General features: G+C 42.0%; 1 protein-coding gene across 1 annotated transcript in view; it reads left to right on the plus strand.

The window, feature by feature from the left end:
* The window catches only part of adgra1b (adhesion G protein-coupled receptor A1b), a 209305-nt gene that overhangs the window by 69264 nt on the left and 117714 nt on the right, over positions 1-22327 (plus strand). The window contains exons 11-12 of the mRNA XM_008286670.1: positions 1840-2001; positions 2362-2598. Of these exons, the coding sequence (XP_008284892.1) occupies positions 1840-2001; positions 2362-2598 (399 nt within the window). The remainder of the gene's footprint in view (positions 1-1839; positions 2002-2361; positions 2599-22327) is intronic.

Here is a 22327-nt window from a genome sequence, read left to right on the forward strand (position 1 = left end):
TTAAAGACTTAAAGAGCACGTATCGTGCTTGTTGGGTATTTCCCTTTGCTCTAATGTGTTCTAACTGTTTTGTGCACCTAAAAGGTCTGAACACATACAAAGCTCAAAGTCTACGAATTATTCTGTCCAAAAGAAAACTCAGCACCTTACTTGCCTGTAGCACCTTGTTCGTAGTGTCCTTTTGGTAAATATGTCACAATTAAACACATTATGCACACCAGCTAGTGTCACCTGTCCTCCAAAAAAGCCCACCATATTTCCTCACTGGAGTTGCTTCTCCAGGGCTACATCTCTCTGCCTGAACTCATAGATCTGGGGTTCATACATAACCAACACTACCTCGCTTTCATGGAGCCAGCTCGCCAATCAGGCGGAGCTAAAACTAAGCATTTCAGACAGTGAGAACAGGTGCTGAAGAAAATGATGTGTTCATTGACCATTAAAGCATCTTAGTCATTTTCTTATAGACCCCCAAAATATAGTTAGAAACCTGTAAATGTGCACAATGTTGGCTCTTTAAATCCAGGCGTGATGTAATTATAAGAAAAGAAAATCCTTTGAAGCAGTCTGACACCGTGGCCCTCTCTCTGTTGGAAAATTGGCACAATTAGAAGTATTCCAAATGAGCAATTCCAGTAGTTAAAGATATGAACCACTGGATTTCTTTGATACCGAAGGAAAGTTAAAATCAACATAATCTGGTGGCGACTTCTGGAGTTACGTGGAGCATTTGCGGTCAGGAATTGGACATTTATCCTCATCGGGGATAATTATATTCTCAGATAGAATAAGCCACATTTAACAACATGTGTTTAGTCTCAGTTTTTAGATTTCTCTGTTCTGTTTTGAATCATGAACTCACAGTGCAGCCTCTCCGTCACCACTGTGAGTCGTTTCATTTACACTATTAACATTGTAAAGGAAGCGACAGTCCTCATGTAGTTAGCTCCTACTCCAGCTTCTATTGTTGCACATTTTTTTTTCTGAAGGCTGTGCTTTAAGAAAGGATGATATTCTGTTGACTAGTTCACCTGAAGGTAACGACAGCTTCTCAAGAGCCCCGACTGAGCAAACACAGACGGACTCCTGACTGAATCCCAGCAAGAGACGGCAAAAGGCTGTCTAAAAAGACACGGCAACACGCTGTCACTCTGCATTCAATCCTTCAATCGATTCCAGACAGCTTAACTTTTCACCTCATACGATTTCCTCTCGCCCGTGGCGGCACCGGACCTGAATGGCAATTATGGTTATGAAGATGCATCTCTTTTTTTGGGAAAGCCATGTTTTTTTACCTCGAGTGAACTCCCGTGGCCAGAGGCAGCCGGGGGGATTTTACGTCACACTGAAGGTCAGGTTCTTTCGAGGCGGGGCGGGGCGGGGAGGGAAGGGTGTTGAGCTTAGTCAGTGAAAAGAATCAATATTAGCTCTCAGTTGTGCAATTACTCATCATAGGTCACTCGGGAGGAGATATTATTAGGAGATGCTTAGAGTTTTATCATTCCTTAGACAATGCTGATGAGACCACCCTCATTCATCCAATAAAGAACAGTCAAACGAAGCAACAATGAAAAGTACAGTAAGTAAATAGCGAAGTGCCATCCCAAGGAAGCGATTATGCCCCATTGGAGCCGCTAATCTAAATTAAATCTCCCTATAATGAATGAAGCCACCATTGCCTCCCTCACAATTCTGACTGGAGATTATAAATGTGCCTGTTGTTGTGGATATGATTGATGTGCATGATGAGTCCGCCGCTTTGTGTGTGTGTGTGCTTTCTACGTACAGTTTGTGTAATAGCGCCACGCATTAATTTGCATACGTGTCTTGTTTCCTCAGCTGGGGGACTATATATCAGACATAGCCAGCAACATGATGCTGGTGGAGGAGCACATCTTGTGGATGGCGCAGAACGAGGCCAGGGCGTGCACTCGGATCGTCCAGTGCGTGGAGCGCATCGCTGACCTGGCGCTGACCGGAGACAATCAGGTCATTTCTAAGGTATGGCTGAACTACTAAACAGTGACACCCACACTTAAGGCCACCCTCAGTCAGGGCAAAGGTTGATTATCTCACTAAATGTCCCGTAGCTTTACCTTTTTTCTTGAGGCTTGGAATAATGAGAAGTTAATTTGGCTCCGGCAGATAGCTAGAATAAAGCGAGAGAGAGATAAATTGCTTCCTCTCTTTGTTTCCTCTTACTTCTGTCTGTTTTTTTTTCTCTTTCCCTGCTGTCACTGCTGATAAAAGCACCTGCTAAATGACTAATATAAAAATGTCTGCTCTCCCTTCTCTCCCACCGCCCGACAACTCTTATCTCTCTCCACCCCCCACTCCTAAATCTGGGGGTACCCGCCTCAGGTGTCTGCTAACATAGCTCTGGAGGCCTTTCTCATCCGGCCGTCGAACTTCCTCGGTTTGTCCTGCACGGCGCTCCAACGGCCGCCCTCGTCCGCCGCCTCCCCCCTCCTCCCCCACGGCCACTCTCACACCGACAGGGACGCAAGCAGAGATCACGATGGCTTGGGGGAAACGCTGCTCAACTTCAAATGCCACACTGTCAACAGCAGCGGCTCGCCGGCCAGTCAGCTCAGCAAGGTAAGGCACAAGTTAATAAATGGTGTGAAACTTTCCTAAAATGTGCCATTCCATTTATTTGCTCGACTCTGTTGGCAAATTCCACAGAATCCAGCCCGAGGTCAGGAAGCGATGTTCTTTGAGTATTTCTCTTCTCACTCCCAGCGGGTTTTTTTTTTTTTTTTTTTTAAAGGCCATTCACTTTTGTATTTTTTTTGACATTCTGTTCAAATGCAGCCGTGAGAGAAGGAGGAGAGGAGATGTTCTAACAGAGGAGAGAGAAAGAAATAGAATACGAGAACAGAAGTACAGCTTGTACACTCGCTCGTGGGCACAATAAAATGAATTCTCCAACGCGGCGCACTTGAAGCATGTGAGAAGGATTACCACCTGCCCTTAAGTCTGTTGTTGCTGATTTGTCCCGGCAAGCTGACACCTTGTTTGGGTTTTGTTGGTGTGCTATAGATCAGCTGGTGATAGGTGTGGTTGTATTGGGGGGCAGGGCCTGCAAATAAGGCGGTAATTTGGTAGTCGGCGAATGCGGACCACTCCCCAGTGATGGATACGATGGCCTTGTGTAGCTGTCGCTTTAAATCAGCTGAAGCCCCGCAATGGCTCCAGTTGTAGCCGTCCCAAATGACAAATAGATGAGGGGCACTCTGCATCTGCAGACAGCAGCCAAAACACTTAACTCCCCTGGCATCGAGGTGGCAACGGCTCTGCAGCATCTGAACAGTTTGCGCCCTCTAGCCATCCAGTCCACAGATGAATTCATGAGCGCACACGTGGGTAAGCACACTGTCTGTGCATATTAGTGTGTATCAGAGCGCGTGTGTATGTGTTTGTCTTTCAGTCGGCATGATTATTCCATTTCCCTTATCTTCCTCTCTGGTCAGACAGTGTCAGGTCTCTCTGGTTTTGTCAGCAATTACAGCACTCACTTGTAGCTCCGGGCTGTGTGTAGTTTGCATACATGTATATAAATGTACAGTCCTGTGCAAAAGTGTTAGGCGCTAAAAGTAAAGTAAGTGTGGTTTTAAAAAATTATGCCATGAATAGTTTTATTTACCAAATTAACTGCAGGGCTCCGTGGGGACTGTGCCATCTGTTGAGGGACTCCTTGTTCTTCTTGTGACTAAAGAGGATTCTTTTTTATGACTCTGGCTGAAAGTCTGGGTTTGTTGTCCTGCTGCATAATAAATTTGCGATGCCTCCCCGATGGTGTTGCTTAATAAATAAAATCAAGCATCCAAAGTGCTTCTTCTACAGTCGTGTGTGTAGTTCAGGAAGCTGAGCTAAATTAGCTGGGTCATAGAAAGGCCACTATTACGGTTCAAGAGGCTGACAAATTTGTGCAAAATCACCTTTTGATGATTTCCAGATGGACTGACTCAGATGAAAAGGCAAATGTGGAGTAAATATTTGTTGGGCAGCACGTCCAAGTTGTGACAGTTTTTCTTACACACTCAATTAAAAAACAAAATAATATGTAATTTGCCAATTAGACATTCCCAGGCACTGTGTGTCCTTGAGCAGCATGCTGCACTTAAGCATGAAACTTCCCGTACAATCAATTTGGCTATTAACGAGCTGTAAATACAGAGGATGTGTAAACGTGTGTCGAATGTTAAAGCTTCTGTTGCTGCGTCATCACACCTCAGAGGTTTGTCAACAAGTAATGGTGATATGTTTCTGACTCATGATCAACAATTTTGTTAAGTAAAGATCGTGTATTATTTTGTATTTTTCTGTTAAATACAGTAATTCCACTGTGTTGCTCAGCCCTCGAGGACTATATGTGTTATTTACCCGGACACAGCGTGGATACCCTCCAGGATTACGACATCCACACACAAAAAAAATATGAGATCAGTGTTTAAAAAAAAAAGGAAAAAAAACCCAATGTCATTCGACCGTAGAGAATCTCAGCGACCTACAAGCTGTCAAATAACAAAAAAAACATGATTTATCCTGAAACAGAAAGGCATCTGCTGTTGAAGTCAATACAAACCATGTAAAATCAGACATCGTATTGGATTGGACTTCTTGCTGGTGCTGGAGTGCTCAATACTGCCACTGATGATTGGAATGAAATATATATAAATAACTCTATACCTGTACATATATTTTAAAACGAATCAGGTTAGGAGAATCAGTGTTTATACAGTGTTAGTGCTCTGATAAACAGTGCTATTTCAGATCTCAACTGTTCAGCTCTGAGGCTTAAAATTTCTCATTTTATTTTTATTTTATTTTTTATTTTATTGCTTATTTTTGCAGTTGCAGATTTTGTTTTTTAAAGTAATTGCACTGCCTAGCAGCTAATTTACATCTGTTGTCCCTGAACAGGTAGACAAGAAAACAACCACAGAAAAAACACAATGCGTAAAAGTCCATCAGTGTGAGATAATAAAAACAACCGGTGGCTGAATGAGTCTTATTTCCTCTGCCATTGTCTCCAACGTACGAATCAGTCACACTGTCATTTAGCTCAATTGTAAATATGGATTGCAACAAAAAAAAAAAACAGAAATGTTTTCAAGCCCCTAGCTTCAACTTTTATCTAAAATAAATCTAGTCAGTGTTCATCTTCAGGGGCAGCATAGTGCTACAAAGATAAACCAACTATCTATTTAGATTATGTTTGTTAAATGATGATAATGCAGTTAATATGATTGAAGCTGTTCAGGCTGTACCATTAAGGAGGAACCACTTCTTTTTCCTCATACAAAGAGGAAGAGTGAGAATTAAAGAGTGTCTTGACTAAACACACGACAGATCAATAGCTAAAGTAAGGAATTTTTAAGGATCTAATAAACAGTTATGATAGAAGATTGAGGTTTTAAACTCATAATTGCTGCAATTTTAAGCAAAAGATTTGATTTTAACCTCTTAAGACCTGGTGTACACATGCGTGGACGTCACATTTTGGGTTATATTACCACAGCAGTTAGTTTGTTTTTTTTTTTAATTTATATTTTTTTATTCTTATTTTATTTATTTATTGTCAATTTTTATTTTTTTATATATATTTTTATTTTTTGTTATGTTTTATATAGTTTTTTTAAAATATATTTTTATTTTCTTTCTATTTTTCATTTTTAATTCCTCTTTGCTATTTGATCTGATCAAATACCAAAGAGAAATAATTTTTAAAAAAGTGCATATCAAACAAGAGCTCGGGTCTTAAGAGGTTAAACTTGACTTTTTCTAAATTGCATTGGTGAAAGCAGTTAGGTCGTAGAACATGTAGGGAGAGCCCAAGGTGAAGAGTGGCACACAACAAGTTTTGCTTCACTCTATTTGATTCAGTGAGAAAGTTTGTGTCATCGTGCTAAAACCAGCTTATCATCTGCATGGAGTCCTGCTTAAATTCCACTGGGTTCCGCTTTACTGTGCCAAGTGAACTTCTCACCCAAGTTGACTACTTTTTACCTGAAGCGATAGTTATTCTTTAGTTCGTGCAACCTGTCAAAGCCGCCTCGATGCTGTCCGCGGTTTCATTCCTCTCAATGTGAGGCAACAGCCGCGCTTGTGTGGCGAGATCGCTAATGACCTATAGTAGAGGTGTTTCATTATGTCGCACGAACGATGAAAATGAGCAGCGTGCAGAATGAATCACCGGCATGAAGCCGTGCTGTGATCTATATGTCACAGGCTTGAGACCGTGTTGGGAGATTATTACTGGCGAGTTGGCATGAAGAAATCATTCTAATAGTGGGGCTGCAGAACATTAGAAGCTAAAGATGCACTGTATCTCCATTAAGTTAATCTTGATATAACAAGGCACCCTGGCTAAGAGCACATAAATGAAGTACCCAATTCATAGCAGTGGGGAGGAAAGTGCTCGCAAGTGGAGAGAGACGCATTTTCATTTTCAGTCGAAAGGTGCATTACTCGAATCTTGCTAGAGTACGGCTAAAACGGTATGCGACATATAAATATTTTTTATTACCCAATAATCGCGCTGAGATTTTTCGTTGTTCATTTGCATTTTGTATTCAGGAGGTGTTTCCCGTTTTTGGTGGCAGCCTTAATATATTTGGGTGATTCTGGGTGAAGAAAAAAAAAAAAAAAAGAAAGCTCTGAAAAGGTCAGGGTTTGGGTGTGAGATGTAGAAGTGTAATACTATTTCCACCTCGCCGAACGTGCAGAATGAATAAAAATTTGTCCTCCCCGGGCGATTCACACTCTCACACCTATGAGATGCCGGGTTCCCACAGTTCCTGCTCCTCTTCGACACTTGTGGACTGAGGAGCAGCACCCCGCTCGAGAGCACTTTACTGGTAATTGTAGAGGGAGACGAAAGTGACTTCATCAGCCTATAAAAGGACTCTATTTGAGCTATCAGCACCCTTCTATGAGCCCACAACGGCGTCTTTTCTCTCTCTTCCCTTCTCTGTCTGTACCTTTCATGAGACATGTGGGAAAGACTTGACCGCTTACTGCTAACCTGGAACAGTTTCATAGCTCCCAGTACTTCAGCACACACTTAAGAAACCGGTGTCACACCAACGCAAAGACGAGCACACGCCCTCAAAGCTCCAGCTTAGTTTAGTTTGAGGAAGTTATTTAACTGTTCGTGTTTTTGTCTAGACATACGCATTTATTTTGTTTTCTACTAAATGCAAAAATGGCTTTTAGTTTGCTTAGATTTATGTGATTCCTTGGTTTTATTGCGCCGAACCACTGGGCAGGAGATGAATACATTTGTTTTACTTTCTGTTTCTTCAGTATTTCGCAGTGCCCCTGACATGACCTGAAATTTGTTACCGAAAAAAGGTGCTCGTCTAAGACTTTAATGAAGGAGTAGCTCTGCGGGCCACTCATTCAGCTCTGAGTCCACATATGGTGGAGTATGTGACGTCTGTTGAAAAGGTTGAGTCTTTTTGCAGCTATGTTCAGAGAGGGCATTTTAATCAGGAAAGAAAAACTACAGAGTTATTCAATAACCGTATGAGACGTAGGTGCACAACTGAAAAAGCTGAAAACTGAGGAGTCTGGAGGTGATGCCCTGATGTGACCTCATCCTTCAGCAGGGTTAGTGAAAGTGATGCAGGAGAATCACACCTAATGCAGGTCAATATTAGAGGTGGTAAGAAGGTGAAGGATGGCCTAACTGAAGATCTAGATCAGGGGTCGGCAACCTTAAACACTCAAAGAGCCATTTGGACCCGTTTCCCACGGAAAAGAAAACACCAGGACCCACAAAACCCTTTTGACATCTGGAATGAAGATAACACTGCATTTATCATTTTTACCGTTATGCTATGTATGAAAAAACTGCTACAGAGAAAACATTTTATTTCTGCAACAAAAATGGTTTGAACACCGAAAAAAAAACAAACAAAAAACCCCCGCTGGGTTAAAGGTTACTTTCAAATAAAATACTCAATATCTATTTGAATCCTCCTTGTATTTATGAAATAAAAAGCCAAAATTAAATTGTCCACTGGCAGCAAAGTAAAAGTACCGTGTGGTTGTCCTGCTGACTGCAGCTGGGACTGCTGACCAGACTCCTGACCGCCTGTGAGCGCTTCAGGATGGGGAGGAGCTCACGGCGGCATCACTGCTCACTGAGGACAGTAACTGCAGAACGATATGTGTTTTCACATCAGAGTCTCCAATAACACCAGAAAGAGTTGCTGGATTTGTCGCTAGTTGCTTTGACAAAAAAAAAGTCACCAAGAGGGTTTGGAAAGTTGCCAGATTTAGTGAAAAAGTCACAAAATTGGCAACACTGCGCGTACCGGCGGGTGTCGCACATTGGCGGTTGTGACGCATATTTTGAGCTACAAAATTTTTTTATTTTAATGTTACAAGATCACCATAATCTGCAAATTTAGAATTATGTTTAAAAAAAATAACAAACTCAAATAGAACAAATTTGAATTAAATACTTATTATTTATTTTCCAAAACCACAAGGAGCCGCAGCAGAGGTTTGCGGGTTGCCGACCCCTGGTCTAGATGGATGTAAACCAGAGCAGTGTTCCTGATGTTGGTGTAAGAACCTGTTGAGCAGCTGGTTGTGATGACAACAGGAAGGGGATGGGGTGCTACTGGGGTGCATTGACAAGAAAACTTTTAAATCTGATTGGCTTAGTTGAACACAGGAAACGAGTGAGCATAAAAAGTGTTTGAAACCAACCCTGTCTCCCATAAATGATGTTTCTACACAACTAAACTGCACTCTCACTTACATTTTGAGGGAAACATAAATATTTTTGGCGACATTTTCTTTCCTTTGTGATGTATCACCGACACTTTCCAGATCAGCAAATCTGTTCTGTTTTTCTTGCTGCTTTACTGTCACTATTTTTCACTCTAAAACTTGGTGACTTACAAAATGGAGGAAAAGCTTAAAGAATGTGTGAAAGGGTCATATTTTAACCCAAACTGTGCTATTTTTCTAAACCTAACCATTTCTAAACTTAACCAAGCCTCTAACAATTATTTATCACTGTGAACGTGTCAACCAAAGTGTGGTATTTTCCTCAACCTGTCCAATTAGTTCTGAGTGAATGAGAATTACACTTCTTAAAGCCTTCAAACAGCGATCCTACACCAGATGCAAACCACAGTCTCTGGGGTGAAAGTCCTGTTGCTGACTTCTACCTTCTTCCTCCCCTGCTGCTGCCTCTCTATGTGGACTTGAAGTCTTACCTGCTATGCCACAGTCTGGCCTGTCAGTGAGAAAATATGTTTGTTTCAAAATGAATCACGTTTCCTCCTCAAGAAAATGCAGTTCAGTTGTAAAGGAACCCATTTTTGAGCTTTGTCCCGACTGGACTTCTAAGCTTCATGTAGACACAAGGCGCTTGTCTAATGAACGGAACAGAAATCAATTTTAATTTTGAATGCAAATGTCAAGAGTTATTCAATTCAAGCTTCGGCACACGGCAGTTAAATACAGTGTTGATAAGAAAAGCCCCCTGTTTCATTGACTCTAGCCTACACGGTAAATGAGGAGCAGATTAACGTGACTGCCTATGTGTTGTTACAGGATGTAATTGATATCAGAACTTGAATTGTATTTGTGAAATGTTGATACTTGAATTAAGTCTGTGTCTTTGACTAAAGGAATCGATGGTCCCTTAAATCAACCCGTAATGACTTATTGACCTCATGCTGCTGATTTCGATACGCTTCTGCTTCCTTGTAATGTTCTATAAACCACACGGATGAACCAAAACACTGCTGGTTCTTCATGTGCAGCCAAAACCGCTCAGAAGCACAAAACCTCTGAACAGTTGACTCAAACACAAAGGATCAGGTAGAAACCAAAATCTGAAACTTGACTTTCAGGATCGAGCTCAGACACAAAATTGCAGTCAGAGAAGCCAACTTTAGAGGTGAGGAGCAGACAAAAAAAGGGAAACCAGGGACAGGAAGAAAAATCCAAAAGTAAAAATACGAGATTTACACAGAAACAGGCAAAGTCAATAAATCAGTAACAGACAAAGGGTCTTCCACCAAAGAACTGCTGGGATCAGTACTGACTGGAGAGCTTGACAACAGGAGCAGGAGACCTACATACTGAGGGGATGGGCAGATAATGGGACACAAGTGACTCAAAAAACGAAACCAATCAAGGACACATAAGGTCAGTGACCTTTACATATAATAGAAAACAAATGCACCGTCCAGGTGAGATGTCACAGCAGCAGGTCCTGTCAATTGTGAGTTAGATGGTTCAAACACATCCTCCAATACTCTGTTTATGGTTTGTCCCTCCTTGAAGCACTTGGGACGTCCACAGAAGCTAATTTGGAGATACTCCAACCAAGCACTCAGGCCTTAACCCTGAGAGATCCACCGTCACGCCGCCGTGATGTAATCATATGACATTTTCCATGCGTCAACTTGCTGTGAAAAAAAAAAGTGTGTAAAATATAAGCATATATGGGGCGCCGCTATAGCTCACCTGGTTAAGCTGGCGTCCCATGTGCAGGGCTACAGTCCCAATGTGAAGGTCATGAGTCTGAATCCCGCTGGTGACCCTTTCCCACATGTCCTCCCCCCGTTCTTCTCCCCTACTTTCCTGTCTCTCTCTCACTAACACTATGCAATAAAGGCACAAAGGCCAAAAAAATAACTTTAAAAAATAGAAATATAAGCATATGAAATATAGGCTGCAGGCGTCGCATTCCTTTCAACATCTCCGTCATTTTTTGTGACAGACAAAACAAAAGTGAAAGAAAGTCCATGGAAGTGCAGGTCCATGTGGCTGTTTGCCTCATTCTGGACAGACACTGTTTACAGGAGCGGCATCGATAAACACAGAAAGAAAGCCACACCTGCTTTGTATATTGTTGCAAATATTTGTATTAAGTTGATTTTATATCAAATGTACCTTTTCAAATTCACATCTGCCACCTGTGGTTCAATTTTCAACTTTCCAAATGCTTCGTTAAGCATTTTTATTGTAACTAATAATACATTTCTTCAAGTCGGATTTTGTATTTTTTTTGTGTGTTTTTCAGCTCAAAATGTTAATATAGTAGGTTACAGTGAAAAAAAATCATAGTCAGATCATAAAGGTGATTAAAAAAAAAACGTACCAAACGTGGGCACAGTAAACATGTTTCTATGTTGTATGTAAAGACAAAACTAAAAGTATGCAAAAACAGGACTCTAAGGGTTAAAGATTTACTTTTTTCATCCACCCGACACAGTGACCAAGAAGACAGACTGTTTGCATGTGCTGTTGTTGCATGATAATCAGCGTTATTCACTAAATCAGTGAGTTGTCATAGTGTGTGAAACCAGCGCTAATGTTTCCAACCTGACACAGATCTGATATTTTTCACCCCGTATGAACAAAAGAAAGTTCCATTGAATCTTTCTTCTTTTTTTGTAACACATAAAATGTGATATCAAATCAGATACTGAGGCTTTAGGCCTTACATAATCCTACATTTAAATTATCAAAGCATCAAGGGTAAGTGTTGCCATGACAATAAGTAAAGGGCTCATCATTCAGCTGAGACAAATCTCCTAATTTTGGGTCTAGCTGCAGGCTGCCCAAGTTAGTGTTAAGTTGGTGGATGAAAGGAAAAGGAAAAGCGAAAATATACCAGCCAGCGCTTAAAAATCTGCATCTGATTAAATTCCACAACCGCCATGTGTTGGAATGAAATCCAGACGCGGTTGCAGTTGTCAGATGTGACGTGTCAGCTGGGTTCAGAGGAGCTAAAAACACGACAAGCAGCCGTTCTGAACCGAGAGCCAAGGCCTGTTGTGTGAAAGTAAAGCATATTTTCTTCCACCGGGAAGGTGACGCGGTTGGTCAGAGTGTGAACTTTGCGTGAGATAAATCAATTTGGTATATCAGGAGCACAGATATAAATGCACATAATGCACAACACTGACAAACACACACACTCCCCTATGACTCATCAGTCAGCCTGTCTAACATTGCTCAGTTTAACAGCACACTGGGAAGGCTGCAGCAGACGCACAGCTTGTTACTGCGCAGAGGAGATGCTATAAAGACACAAACATGCTGGAAGAAAAGTCCCAGTTGGATGCACAGTTGTCACATATTCACTGATTTTGTTCTGTGTCACCATGTTTTAGATTTGGCAGGAAGTCAATTTTAAAGCATCCCTTAATTTAAAAAAAAGAAAATAAAAGTTGTGAGCTCCTATTATGTCAATGACAGTCATTTCCACGTTTGAAATATCTGAAATTCTGGTTACCCACTCATTTCTCTCTAAATTATCAGACTTTTCCTTCATTTGGAGTGATGATTTAAGCTCTAAAATGTGGACACAGTGATGTGCTGGATTTAGCATTTAGCATTGCAGTTCTGTGGATAGCAGTGTTGGTCTGATGGTCCCGCACCATGGTTTAGACTCAACACTACAATTCAGCTCAATTCAGTTTATTTAATAGCGCCAATTGACAGCATAAGTCATCTCAAGACACTTCACATAATAAGGTCAAGACCAAACCATATTATATTACAGACCGAAAACCAACAAATCCAATGATTCTCCTTGAGCAAGCCCTCAGGCAACAGTGGGAAGAAAAATCATTCCCTTTTTTTTACCAGGAAGAAACACCCATTTTGTGTCTTATCAGCTCGTTAAATGGCTGCTATCGCCGGGTATAGTTCTCATACATAAAGGCCAGTGAGGATCCAGTCCACCTTCTAGCAGGCTCAGTAGGCCGTTAACACCCCGTTTAATGGAACTGTTATCACCCAATTTTATGGCTGTAAAACCACTTTAAGTCTTGCTGTTTTATACCTGGTGTTTACTTGCCTTTTGAGCTGGTTTTTGGTTGATTTAAGGCACCAACACTCCCTAATTGGGTTTAGAGAATAATCATTATGTGGGTTAAATCGCACAATGTCACTACACGTTATGAAGCTTCCAGGATGACGACTCCACCAGAAATTTTAGCTCCACGTATTCACACAACTGTAAGAAGTTGCCTGTGTTATTGGGGTTACTTGCTCTTCATCAGTAAGCAGGATGGATGATCATGTGCCTGCTGAGAATGCTAGTTGGAGGAGGTCCCTACTGTGTTGTTACGAGCACTAAGCAGGGACTGCATTACCCAGAAAGCAGTGCATGTAGAGACGAGGATGAACTGTAGGCATGTTGAAGATGGCGGTTACGTGGCTGGTAAATAAACGTTGCTTTAAAACCTACAGGAGTGGAGTTTGTAAAGAAAAACGGACATAAGACCTACTGATTTATGTATGGATGTGATATGCAAGGATGAAACAGATTTAGTGGACTGATAAAGACCAAACTGGGTGGAAGAAACCTCCTCAGAACCAGGTTCTGCCATCTGGGCTGAGGGGAGAGCAGACAGGATAGCAGAGAGAAACAAACAACACAAAAGAGGAAAACAGACAAAATGTCCACAACAATTTGATAGATGGAGATGACATCTGACATTTATTCAAGACATTCATGGGATCTAGAGGATGAATCCTATTTTTACTTTCACTAGAGCCACTATGAGGCTGACATGTTTGACTTTTAGCCAACTATTTGATCGATGTCCATGAAATGTGGTACATGTATCAGTGGTTCTGATGAATCTTAACGATCCAGGTGATGATCTGACACGTTTTCTCTGCTGACACCACCACCTCGAGTGATTGCGTCGCTACACAGTTGGGATCAGATTTTCATGGTTCCCAGACGATGACTCCTAATTTTGCGGGATTTGCGGTGAATGCGTTTGCGATCATTGAACAGCTGTCCGTGAAATCCCCACAGGATGAATTACAGTCACCTGCCGACGCTCTCGCTTTAAAACGGTGAACGTACTAAACCTTACCTGCTTAGCATCAGGGAAGGTAATTAGCTTGCTTTTACACTTGACACGCTCCAAATAACTCGCTCTTGTAATTTATGTGCGTCAGCTGCTCTTTGAGCCTCTGCAACCTGCGGTTATCTATAACACCCGCTGTGTGGAGGTTGGCATGGACTTTCACGTGTATCTCTGCAGGAGCGTAAATCCAGTGTCTGCCTTTTACAACCAGACAATAAAACATACACCACATGTGTAGGGAATGAATGTCATGGATGAAAGTTCCTAAATTACATTTACAGAAGAATTTGAATGCAACAGTTATAAAATAATTAAATACAGTGTAAATATTAAGTTATCTTATATATATATGTGTATGTTCTGAGTTTTCTAATGAGCCATAATTAAAATTAGAGCTCAATAATTGCCTGTTTGTGGGTGTATTTAGACAGTGGGATCATTTTTAACCTATGCTGTTAATTAAATATACGCTAGGTCTGTACATATGTGAAGTAAGTGATAAAAACATCTTCTCTAACCTACAGGGGCTTTTCTAACAGCAGCCTTCTTATTAACAAGAACAGTGACACACAACCTTTAAAAAAAAAAAAGGAGGGTTTTAAAAGTGATTAATAGGCTAGTTCCTGAAAACCTGCACTTCCCCCATAAACTCTTTCTTTTCCAGGCTGTTCCCTCCATCCTCATGTAACTGACTGACTGACTGGCTGAGTGATCTGTGCTCCGTCTCACTCTGGCAGAAGCTCAGCACCGTTTAGAGCCATTTTGGGTCCAACTGGACTTAGACACACACCATATGGGCCTGCTGTGCCAACACCTTGCCAAAAAGTAGCATAATAAAACACGGCTTACTATATCAGGGCCTTATGTAATGCACCGTGTGTGGAGCTATGCACCTCTCGATTGATTTTATTTATTTATTTATTTATTTGTATTCACACATTCTGTCAGGATCTAGGTCAAGTTAGGAAAGAAGGAATGATTTTTTCCTCCTAGGTTTTACCATTAAATAGTGAACAGTACATAACATTGTAATAATGTTACGTACAGACACCGAACAGGGTGCGGCTGAAGATTTTTTTTCTTCATTGCCTTTGCGTTCCTTCTGACTGAACAGTTGGTGTGTTGTCCAGTCCAGTTACAACACACCGCCAGTTTAAGGAGACACACTGCAGGTGTTACAGAGCGCATCGCTGCTGAAACTGTGGACGGATGTGATTATAATTTGAACTTGGGCTCCTCCTGTAGTTCAATCTACGGTCCTATGGATGTGTCCAGCTGTTACTTTTTGAACCTGCGGTGTTTCTATGACAGATGTGTTAGCATAATACCACAGGCATACAGTAGCTCCAGCCAGCACACACACACACACACAACTGCTGCTGCGTGTGGTCTGTGTTACACCCTTTAAAAAATAATGTGTCACAACCAGAAACCATAACGACCGACTCCAGCTCCGAATACAATCACGCTGACAGCCAGGTCATCCCAAGGCTGGAGTCATAATCAGAGCTGGAGTCCGTCTCGGCGGTGGTCAGTGAGTTTTCTTTCTAATTGCAGTGGTAGAGACTTGCGCCTGAGCAGACACAGCTGAGGGTGCACTGTGGTTGTCGCTGGTGGCGGTCGGCTACACAGCACATAATAATGTGTCATAATACAGCTCAGCCTTTCTCTGTCGTTCAGAGGACATACAAGGCAACACACAAACTCATTGTGGGTTGTTTTTATTGTTTATTGTCTTAAAAATTGTTGTTTAGGGTTGCTGCCATAGCTCACCTGGTTGAGATGGCGACCCATGTACAGGAGCTATAGTTGCTGATGCAGCGGCCATGGGTTCGAATCCCGCTCATGGCCCTTTGCTGCAAGTCCTTCCCCTTTTCTTCTCCCCCACTTTCCTGTCACTCTCTTCACTGTCCTATATAAAAAAAAATGGCCAAAAATGTTGTTTAAGAGAAAATCTTCATGGGCTTAAATATACATTCATCATGTTTCCTGTTATTTTCTGCCAGCTAGCAAATCCATCCATCCATTATCTATACACTGCTTAATCCTCACCAGGGTCGTGGGGGGCTGGAGCCTATCTCAGCCGACTTAGGGTGAAGGTAGGGGACACCCTGGACAGGTCACCAGTCTATCACAGGGCTACACTTAGAGACAGACAACCAAGCACACTCACATTCACACCTACGGACAATTTAGAATCACCAATTAACCTCAACATGTTTTTGGACTGTGTGGGAGGAAGCCGGAGAACCCGGAGAGAACCCACGCTGCACGGGGAGAACATGCAAACTCCACGCAGAAAGATCCCGGGTGCCCCCATCGAGATGTGAACTGGCGACCTTCTAGCTGCGAGGCAACAGTTAGCTAATATGAGCAAAAATACTACAAAATCACAGTTTCCCTGAAGTTTGAATTAAACATAGATTTTTTTACCTCTTCTTATGAAATTATTGCAACAGTGTGATTTGTTCTTGATAGATAAAGTGTCTATCTTCTCAAAACTTTATTGATTTCACAATATACATACAATACAGATCAGTAAAAGAAATTAAACCACAATTAACTTTTGCAAACTGTGTGTTCAGGCTAAAACTAAATGTCACTCAGTCACTAATATTGGCCACCCCTGACACGGATCAATGCGTTCAGACATGGTGGCGTTCTGTCCACCAGCTTGTTGATGGTGTCAGTGGGCAGGACGTCCCAGTCCTCAGTCAGATCCTGAAGTCAAAATTGGTTTCACCTGGTAGCTGGGACTCAGTATGTAATCATTACACCTGGTCAGAAGGGATTATTGATGAGTATAAACAGAAATAAAAAAAAGAGCAATGTGTCTGAAAACTAAAATTATTCCAACTTTATGGGTAACAGTGTATATATATATTAACTAGTTATACTCACTCTATCCTGTAACTGGTCAGATGGGGCTGAATCCTGTCCCATCAGTTTCCAGTCCATCCCATTCACACCTACTACTTAACCTGCCAAGCACGTCTTCTGACTGTGGGAGAAAACCCACACAGGCCCGTGGAGAACAAGCTCCCCGTAGAAAGACCCCCAGCAGACCATCAGGTTCCAACCCAGAACCGTCCCGCTGTGAGGCGACAGTGCATCACTGTGCCGCCCTCTAAGATATCCCAGTTAGCTCACATTACATTCTAAAACCTCTGAAGCAGCTTAGATGTTCTTCCCTAAAAGCACATTCAGATTTACTGAAGCACCCTGGTGTTCACTCTGTAGTAGGCCAAATTTAGTCAGATTTATGTGACAAAAGAAGAGGATCCAACATCGGCTGTGTTCAGACGCACTTAAGCAGATTATTGGTTATTCAAAAACAAGACTAAGTGTCTAAGTGAGCTGAGGCTCACTGTAGGTATTTGGCCATAAATCAGAAGCAGTGGGCAGCTTTATTCACTCACAATGAAAAGTTAAGGGATCGCGTCTCATCCCTGGATCCGAGCTGCTCGCACGGCTGATGGATAAAAAAACATTATTTTCTGCCTGTAGGTCATTAATTAAGTGAATAGTTTTGTATTGATTCGGTAGCGTCTCCTGCTAGCTGTTGCTAATCACACGGTGTCATGATACACATAATGGTGGGTGTAGATAGACGGAGCCATCAGACTTACCTTGAATTTATTTGAATAAGTGTACATGCATGAATATTAATCATAGAATTCAAATGCTGGCCTCGTTATCCGTTTAATTGGGTTTCGCGAACTGAGGGTGCAATTACAATTTCATACTTGACATTTACTTGTTTTGAACCTCTTACAACAAACAAGGAAGAGGAAACATCTTTTTTTCTCTCTCTTTCATTACTGCGAGAATTTACAAGTGAAGTTTCCCAGTAAATGAACACATACGGTCATGGATTCACTCAGTTGACGGATTCATATCTAGCGCATAGTGTTTCAAAGATCCGCCTAACACCTGATTGCCAGGGATAAATCTAAAACAGGGAATCTTTTGTTTAGTGAACATTTCCCCCCACACCCTCCAAAACAAAAAATCACCTCCAAAAGGCAAACGTCTTCTTCTTCTGTCTTCCGGCCCTCATCTCTCCACACAGGAGGAGGTTGGCTTTGACGCCCGCTTCAAATATTTGCGAACAAAAAAAAAAATTCTCGCGCAGATCGGATTAGACGGGAAGTGTCACACAAGAAGCTTTCTCAAGTGCTGAAAACGGGTCAGGCGAGGTGACGTTTCCCGGGCTGGGTTGTGTATTTTTAGGAGACGGGAGGAGTTTTTACAGGGTGGTTATGGTGCAGCGGCGAAGGCTGTGTTAGCTGTGTGAAGCAGTGGTTCCCACCATTTTAAGCTGGTCATTCTCCAAAAAATTAAAAGGTCTGGGACCCCTTCTGTTGCAACCATTTAAAGTGGGGGTAGGCAGTATTTTTGGGGCACCAATGGAGAGCAAAGTTTGAATGTTTGACTGGATTTGTCCCCGCTGCTGCTTTTAAACTGAAAATACTCCAACAGGTAAAGAGCCGGCATTATTAACCAACAACAGACCAGATAAATCCAGCAAAACTACTTTTATTCATGTTTGATATTTAGTATTCTTTACAAATCTGGATATCCGAATCAACTTGAAGGAGAAAAGAGAGGGGCTTTTTTGAAATTAGCCGCGGTGGAGAGTACATGAGGGGATAAGAAAATCCACGGAAAATAAAGTGAGGTCGAAGAAATGTCAGATAAGAATGTGAGAAGAAAACAGAGGCGGTAATGGACAGCAACATTTGCTCAGAATTTTAAAGCCCCTAGCTGAACCTTGTGAAATTGCTTCTCGGTGTTAGATGGATGCTGCTTAGAAACGGGAGCAGCGGGGAGTCGGAGATTCACCGAATACTGTATATTTAATGAAATGTACAACAAAAATGAGATCAAGGATGGGTTAAATATTTCATAATCAATCATAAGCTCGAGACAGTGTTTTTTGTTCTACTGCATTTTATATATTTCCAAACGTGCAATTAAACAAACTTTTGAAAAAGCTGTTTCGGAGACCTTCACATGCTTCTCGCCTGATTCGTCTGCCGCTTGACCTTTAGCTGGCATCACACTGTTTAATACCACTTTGTTTAGAACAGATTCAGAACTAATTATCCCTGAATTACACAAACATATGGCATCTTATCCTATTTCCCAAGTCAGTGGGCATTATCCTTGAACTGAATTGCCGAGTGTACGGTTCATTGAGAATGACAGTTTGGGACAATATTTACCACTTTAGATCTCCCTCTTCCTTGTCATTGACAGGTAATTAGTGGAAGCCTTTAGGCTGAACGCTGGAGTATTCCCACCTCCCTTCTCTCCTCAGATAGCCTCCCTCTCTGCTCCACAGAGCTCCAGTGCTTTTTAATTACACCCACCCGGCTCTGTGTGGGTGTGTGTGTGTGTTTGTTTTTTTGTTTTCTCCCATTCTTTTTTTTTTTTTTTTTAAAGGGGCGGTTGTGTTTGCGCGACGGTGTGTTTGGATGTGCGCGCGTCAGTCGCCCTCCAGGTTAAGACTCTATCTGGGGACACTGTCGCAGCAGAACAGAGCCGGAGGCGGCCGCACTGTAAACGAATCCTCTGTGTCAGCACAGGCATCTAAGACAACCAAATATGACCCAGTTTGTCCCGATTCAGTAAACATGGCGCTTTATGAATGTGAATGCTTAATGTCTTGATAATTTGCTTCTAATTGGAATATGTTAGAGATGCGTTGTGTACGGTCCTCTAATAAGCAATGGAGGATTTAAAGTACTTAACTCCAACATGAACGGAGCAAGGACTCTTCATTAGCTCGTTGACCTGCGTCTCTGTGTGCAAGGGGGGGGCACAGATTGAGGAAATCTTCCCTCCAAATTTGACATGCAAATGACTGGAGGTTAATTGTATGGACGCTGAACTGCAGTTAGGAGTCAAATGGCGGCGGGCATTAACCCTGGATGAGTATTAAGCATTTATTAGTTCACGTTATGCTTCTTAATGATTAGCGGGTGTGTTGCGCATGCATGCTATCTTGACTGTATACCGAGGGGGTGTGTTTATAGGTGAGCTTATGCATTTGGGGGCCATGCATTCACAGTGGTGTTTGCAAAGGTGTGAATCTTGAGCATTTACAGCTTGTGTGTGTGTGTGTGTGTGTGTGTGTGCGCGTGGCTGCACATCCATGCAGATGCATTATTCTTCTTCACACTGCGAAGCCATATAGAAATTTTTCTCCCTCCCTGAGGAATCACATCTTTTTCTCTCTTTGCAGCTCGGTGAAACAAACAGGCCTGTGATGCAGCAGTGAGAGGCCTTGAATGCTAAACACATCATAAGAGAGGAAGGCAGGGAGAGGAGGAGGAGGAGGACGAGGTGGGGAGAGCATGAGACAAAAAAAAAGAGAGAGAGAACTGAAATTGAAAAAAGAAAAAAGAGAGAGAGAAAGAGTGGATTCAGCCAAAAGTGAGGAATGAAGGACTGGAGACAGACAGGTGGACATTTCCAGGTAATAGACAGTACGAAGTGAGATGGAGAGACTTGGCCAGGAACAGGAGAGGGTGTTGCTAAAGAACAGAGGGGAAGGGGAGGGAGGGAGAAAAATTGTCCCGTCAATGACTGGAGATCAGCAGGCCCCGGGGACTTCTGTCTGTTTCCACTGAATGAGAGACAGAGATTTATTTCCCTTTGTAGGACAGAAGCGGAGCTGATCCTCTACCTCCTGTGTCGACTCTGTGCCGGACAACTTGTCCCCAACTGAATCAGCGCTTCCCATCTTTTCTTAACATTGGGAGCATCCGGGTTGTTTCTTTCTTTTTTTTTTTTTTAATCAGAGCCCACAGAGCCCCTTCACTTTCATTCCTGCCCCACCCAATTTGCTCCAGTACCCCATCAAACATTTTGCTGAATCTTCCAGGGTACTCTTGTGTTTTGTGCAGTGCTTACCAAGCCTCTCTGTTGGCTGTGTTATCCAATGCAGTCTTTTACTGCTGCATAACAATGATTTTTTTTCGTGTGTGTCTCACTCTGCACCATAGTGTAGAGATGAATGGAGGCATTTGCTCATCTCTGACTGTCCTTTTTTTTATGCATTTAGCCAAGATCTCATTTTCTCTGCTGCGCTGTGACACATTCTCATCAGGCAAGCCGCCGCCATGTACGGCCAGCTACGTCCTGACAGCTACAGTGGAAATGACAGCTCTGGACTGCCTCCTGCTTTAGGAAAAAAAAATAATCTGTTGAAAAATAGGTCATTTTCAATTATATATTGTGTCTGCATCATAATGGTGTCAACGTGATTATGATAAAAGTTCCCTACCAGTAGCCACGCTGTAAACCAGCATCATTCATCCCAGCAACACCCCGAATGAGCAATGAAGCCTCGCTGTGTGTTACGTAATTGAAAAATCCTTTTTAAAGCTGTTTGAAATTGATGAAGGAAATTTATTTCATTTTGATTTCGCAGATTAAGGCCGGTCGTAGGTTTGCTAGATTCTGAGAAAGGCGAACACATACTGTGTGTTTTGAGGTTTGCTTTAAGTTCAGAATTATTTTGTGCAACCAGATCGACTACAAGTCTGGAAAGAAATCAATGGGAAACAAACAAAAGAGACACAGTCAGTTTGTCTTGTAGATAACATGTTGATAACTTTGCAGACAAATGGCAAACAACAAAAGTGCTAAATGCCTGATTCACAGTCCGGTTCAACTGTGTGGAACCGTGTTTAGCTAACTTATTGAAACCCAACAATTACTTGCTTGTTATTTAAATACTCCGACCTAATGGATTATCGTGTTGTAATTAGAAAACCGTGTAATATGAATCAGAACCGTAAGCTGTTAAAGAGGTATTTGGACCATTAACCATAGTTCCAAGCTAGCAGCAGATATGCGGGGCTCACCATCTGGAGGCAGATCACTGTTGAGCAAACGCTGGTCGACATGAAGCTATAAATGCCATCGAGATATGAGGATTTACTGAAGTCACAAATGTTTTCTGGAACAGAGACTCTGATGTCTTTACTTTTAAGCTAAAGTTTCCTGGTGGAGCAGCTTATAACAGACCATAAAAGATGACTTTTTTTTGTTTAAATGGTCGTCAATGACTATATTTTCAATGCATATCCACTTTATGGGGCTTTGTAAAAGCACCCAAACAGTCCGATCTTTACAGTGTCCATGTCTGTTCCCACCTAGAACCCAGATTGGCCTCTACTGCTAATGTGAGAACGGATGTGTCCAGGTTTCCTGCTGAAATGATTGTGACAGGAGTTGATAATATCATCAATTATCTCAAGTTTTTTTCATTAACTGCAACTGGAATACAACTGCTCGTCCTTAAAACTGAATAAAATGACTCGATAGCCTGACTCCCTTAGCTTCAAACAAACTGCACTTTCTTTAGAATCTGCAAGTGTTTGTGTTCCCAGATTCAAGGCAACACATTTGTCTTTTCAAATGTTCTGATTTCTTCTTGG

This window comes from Stegastes partitus, unplaced genomic scaffold (genome assembly GCF_000690725.1).
Source record: "Stegastes partitus isolate 25-593 unplaced genomic scaffold, Stegastes_partitus-1.0.2 Scaffold463, whole genome shotgun sequence".
Classification (NCBI taxonomy): Eukaryota; Metazoa; Chordata; class Actinopteri; family Pomacentridae; genus Stegastes; species Stegastes partitus.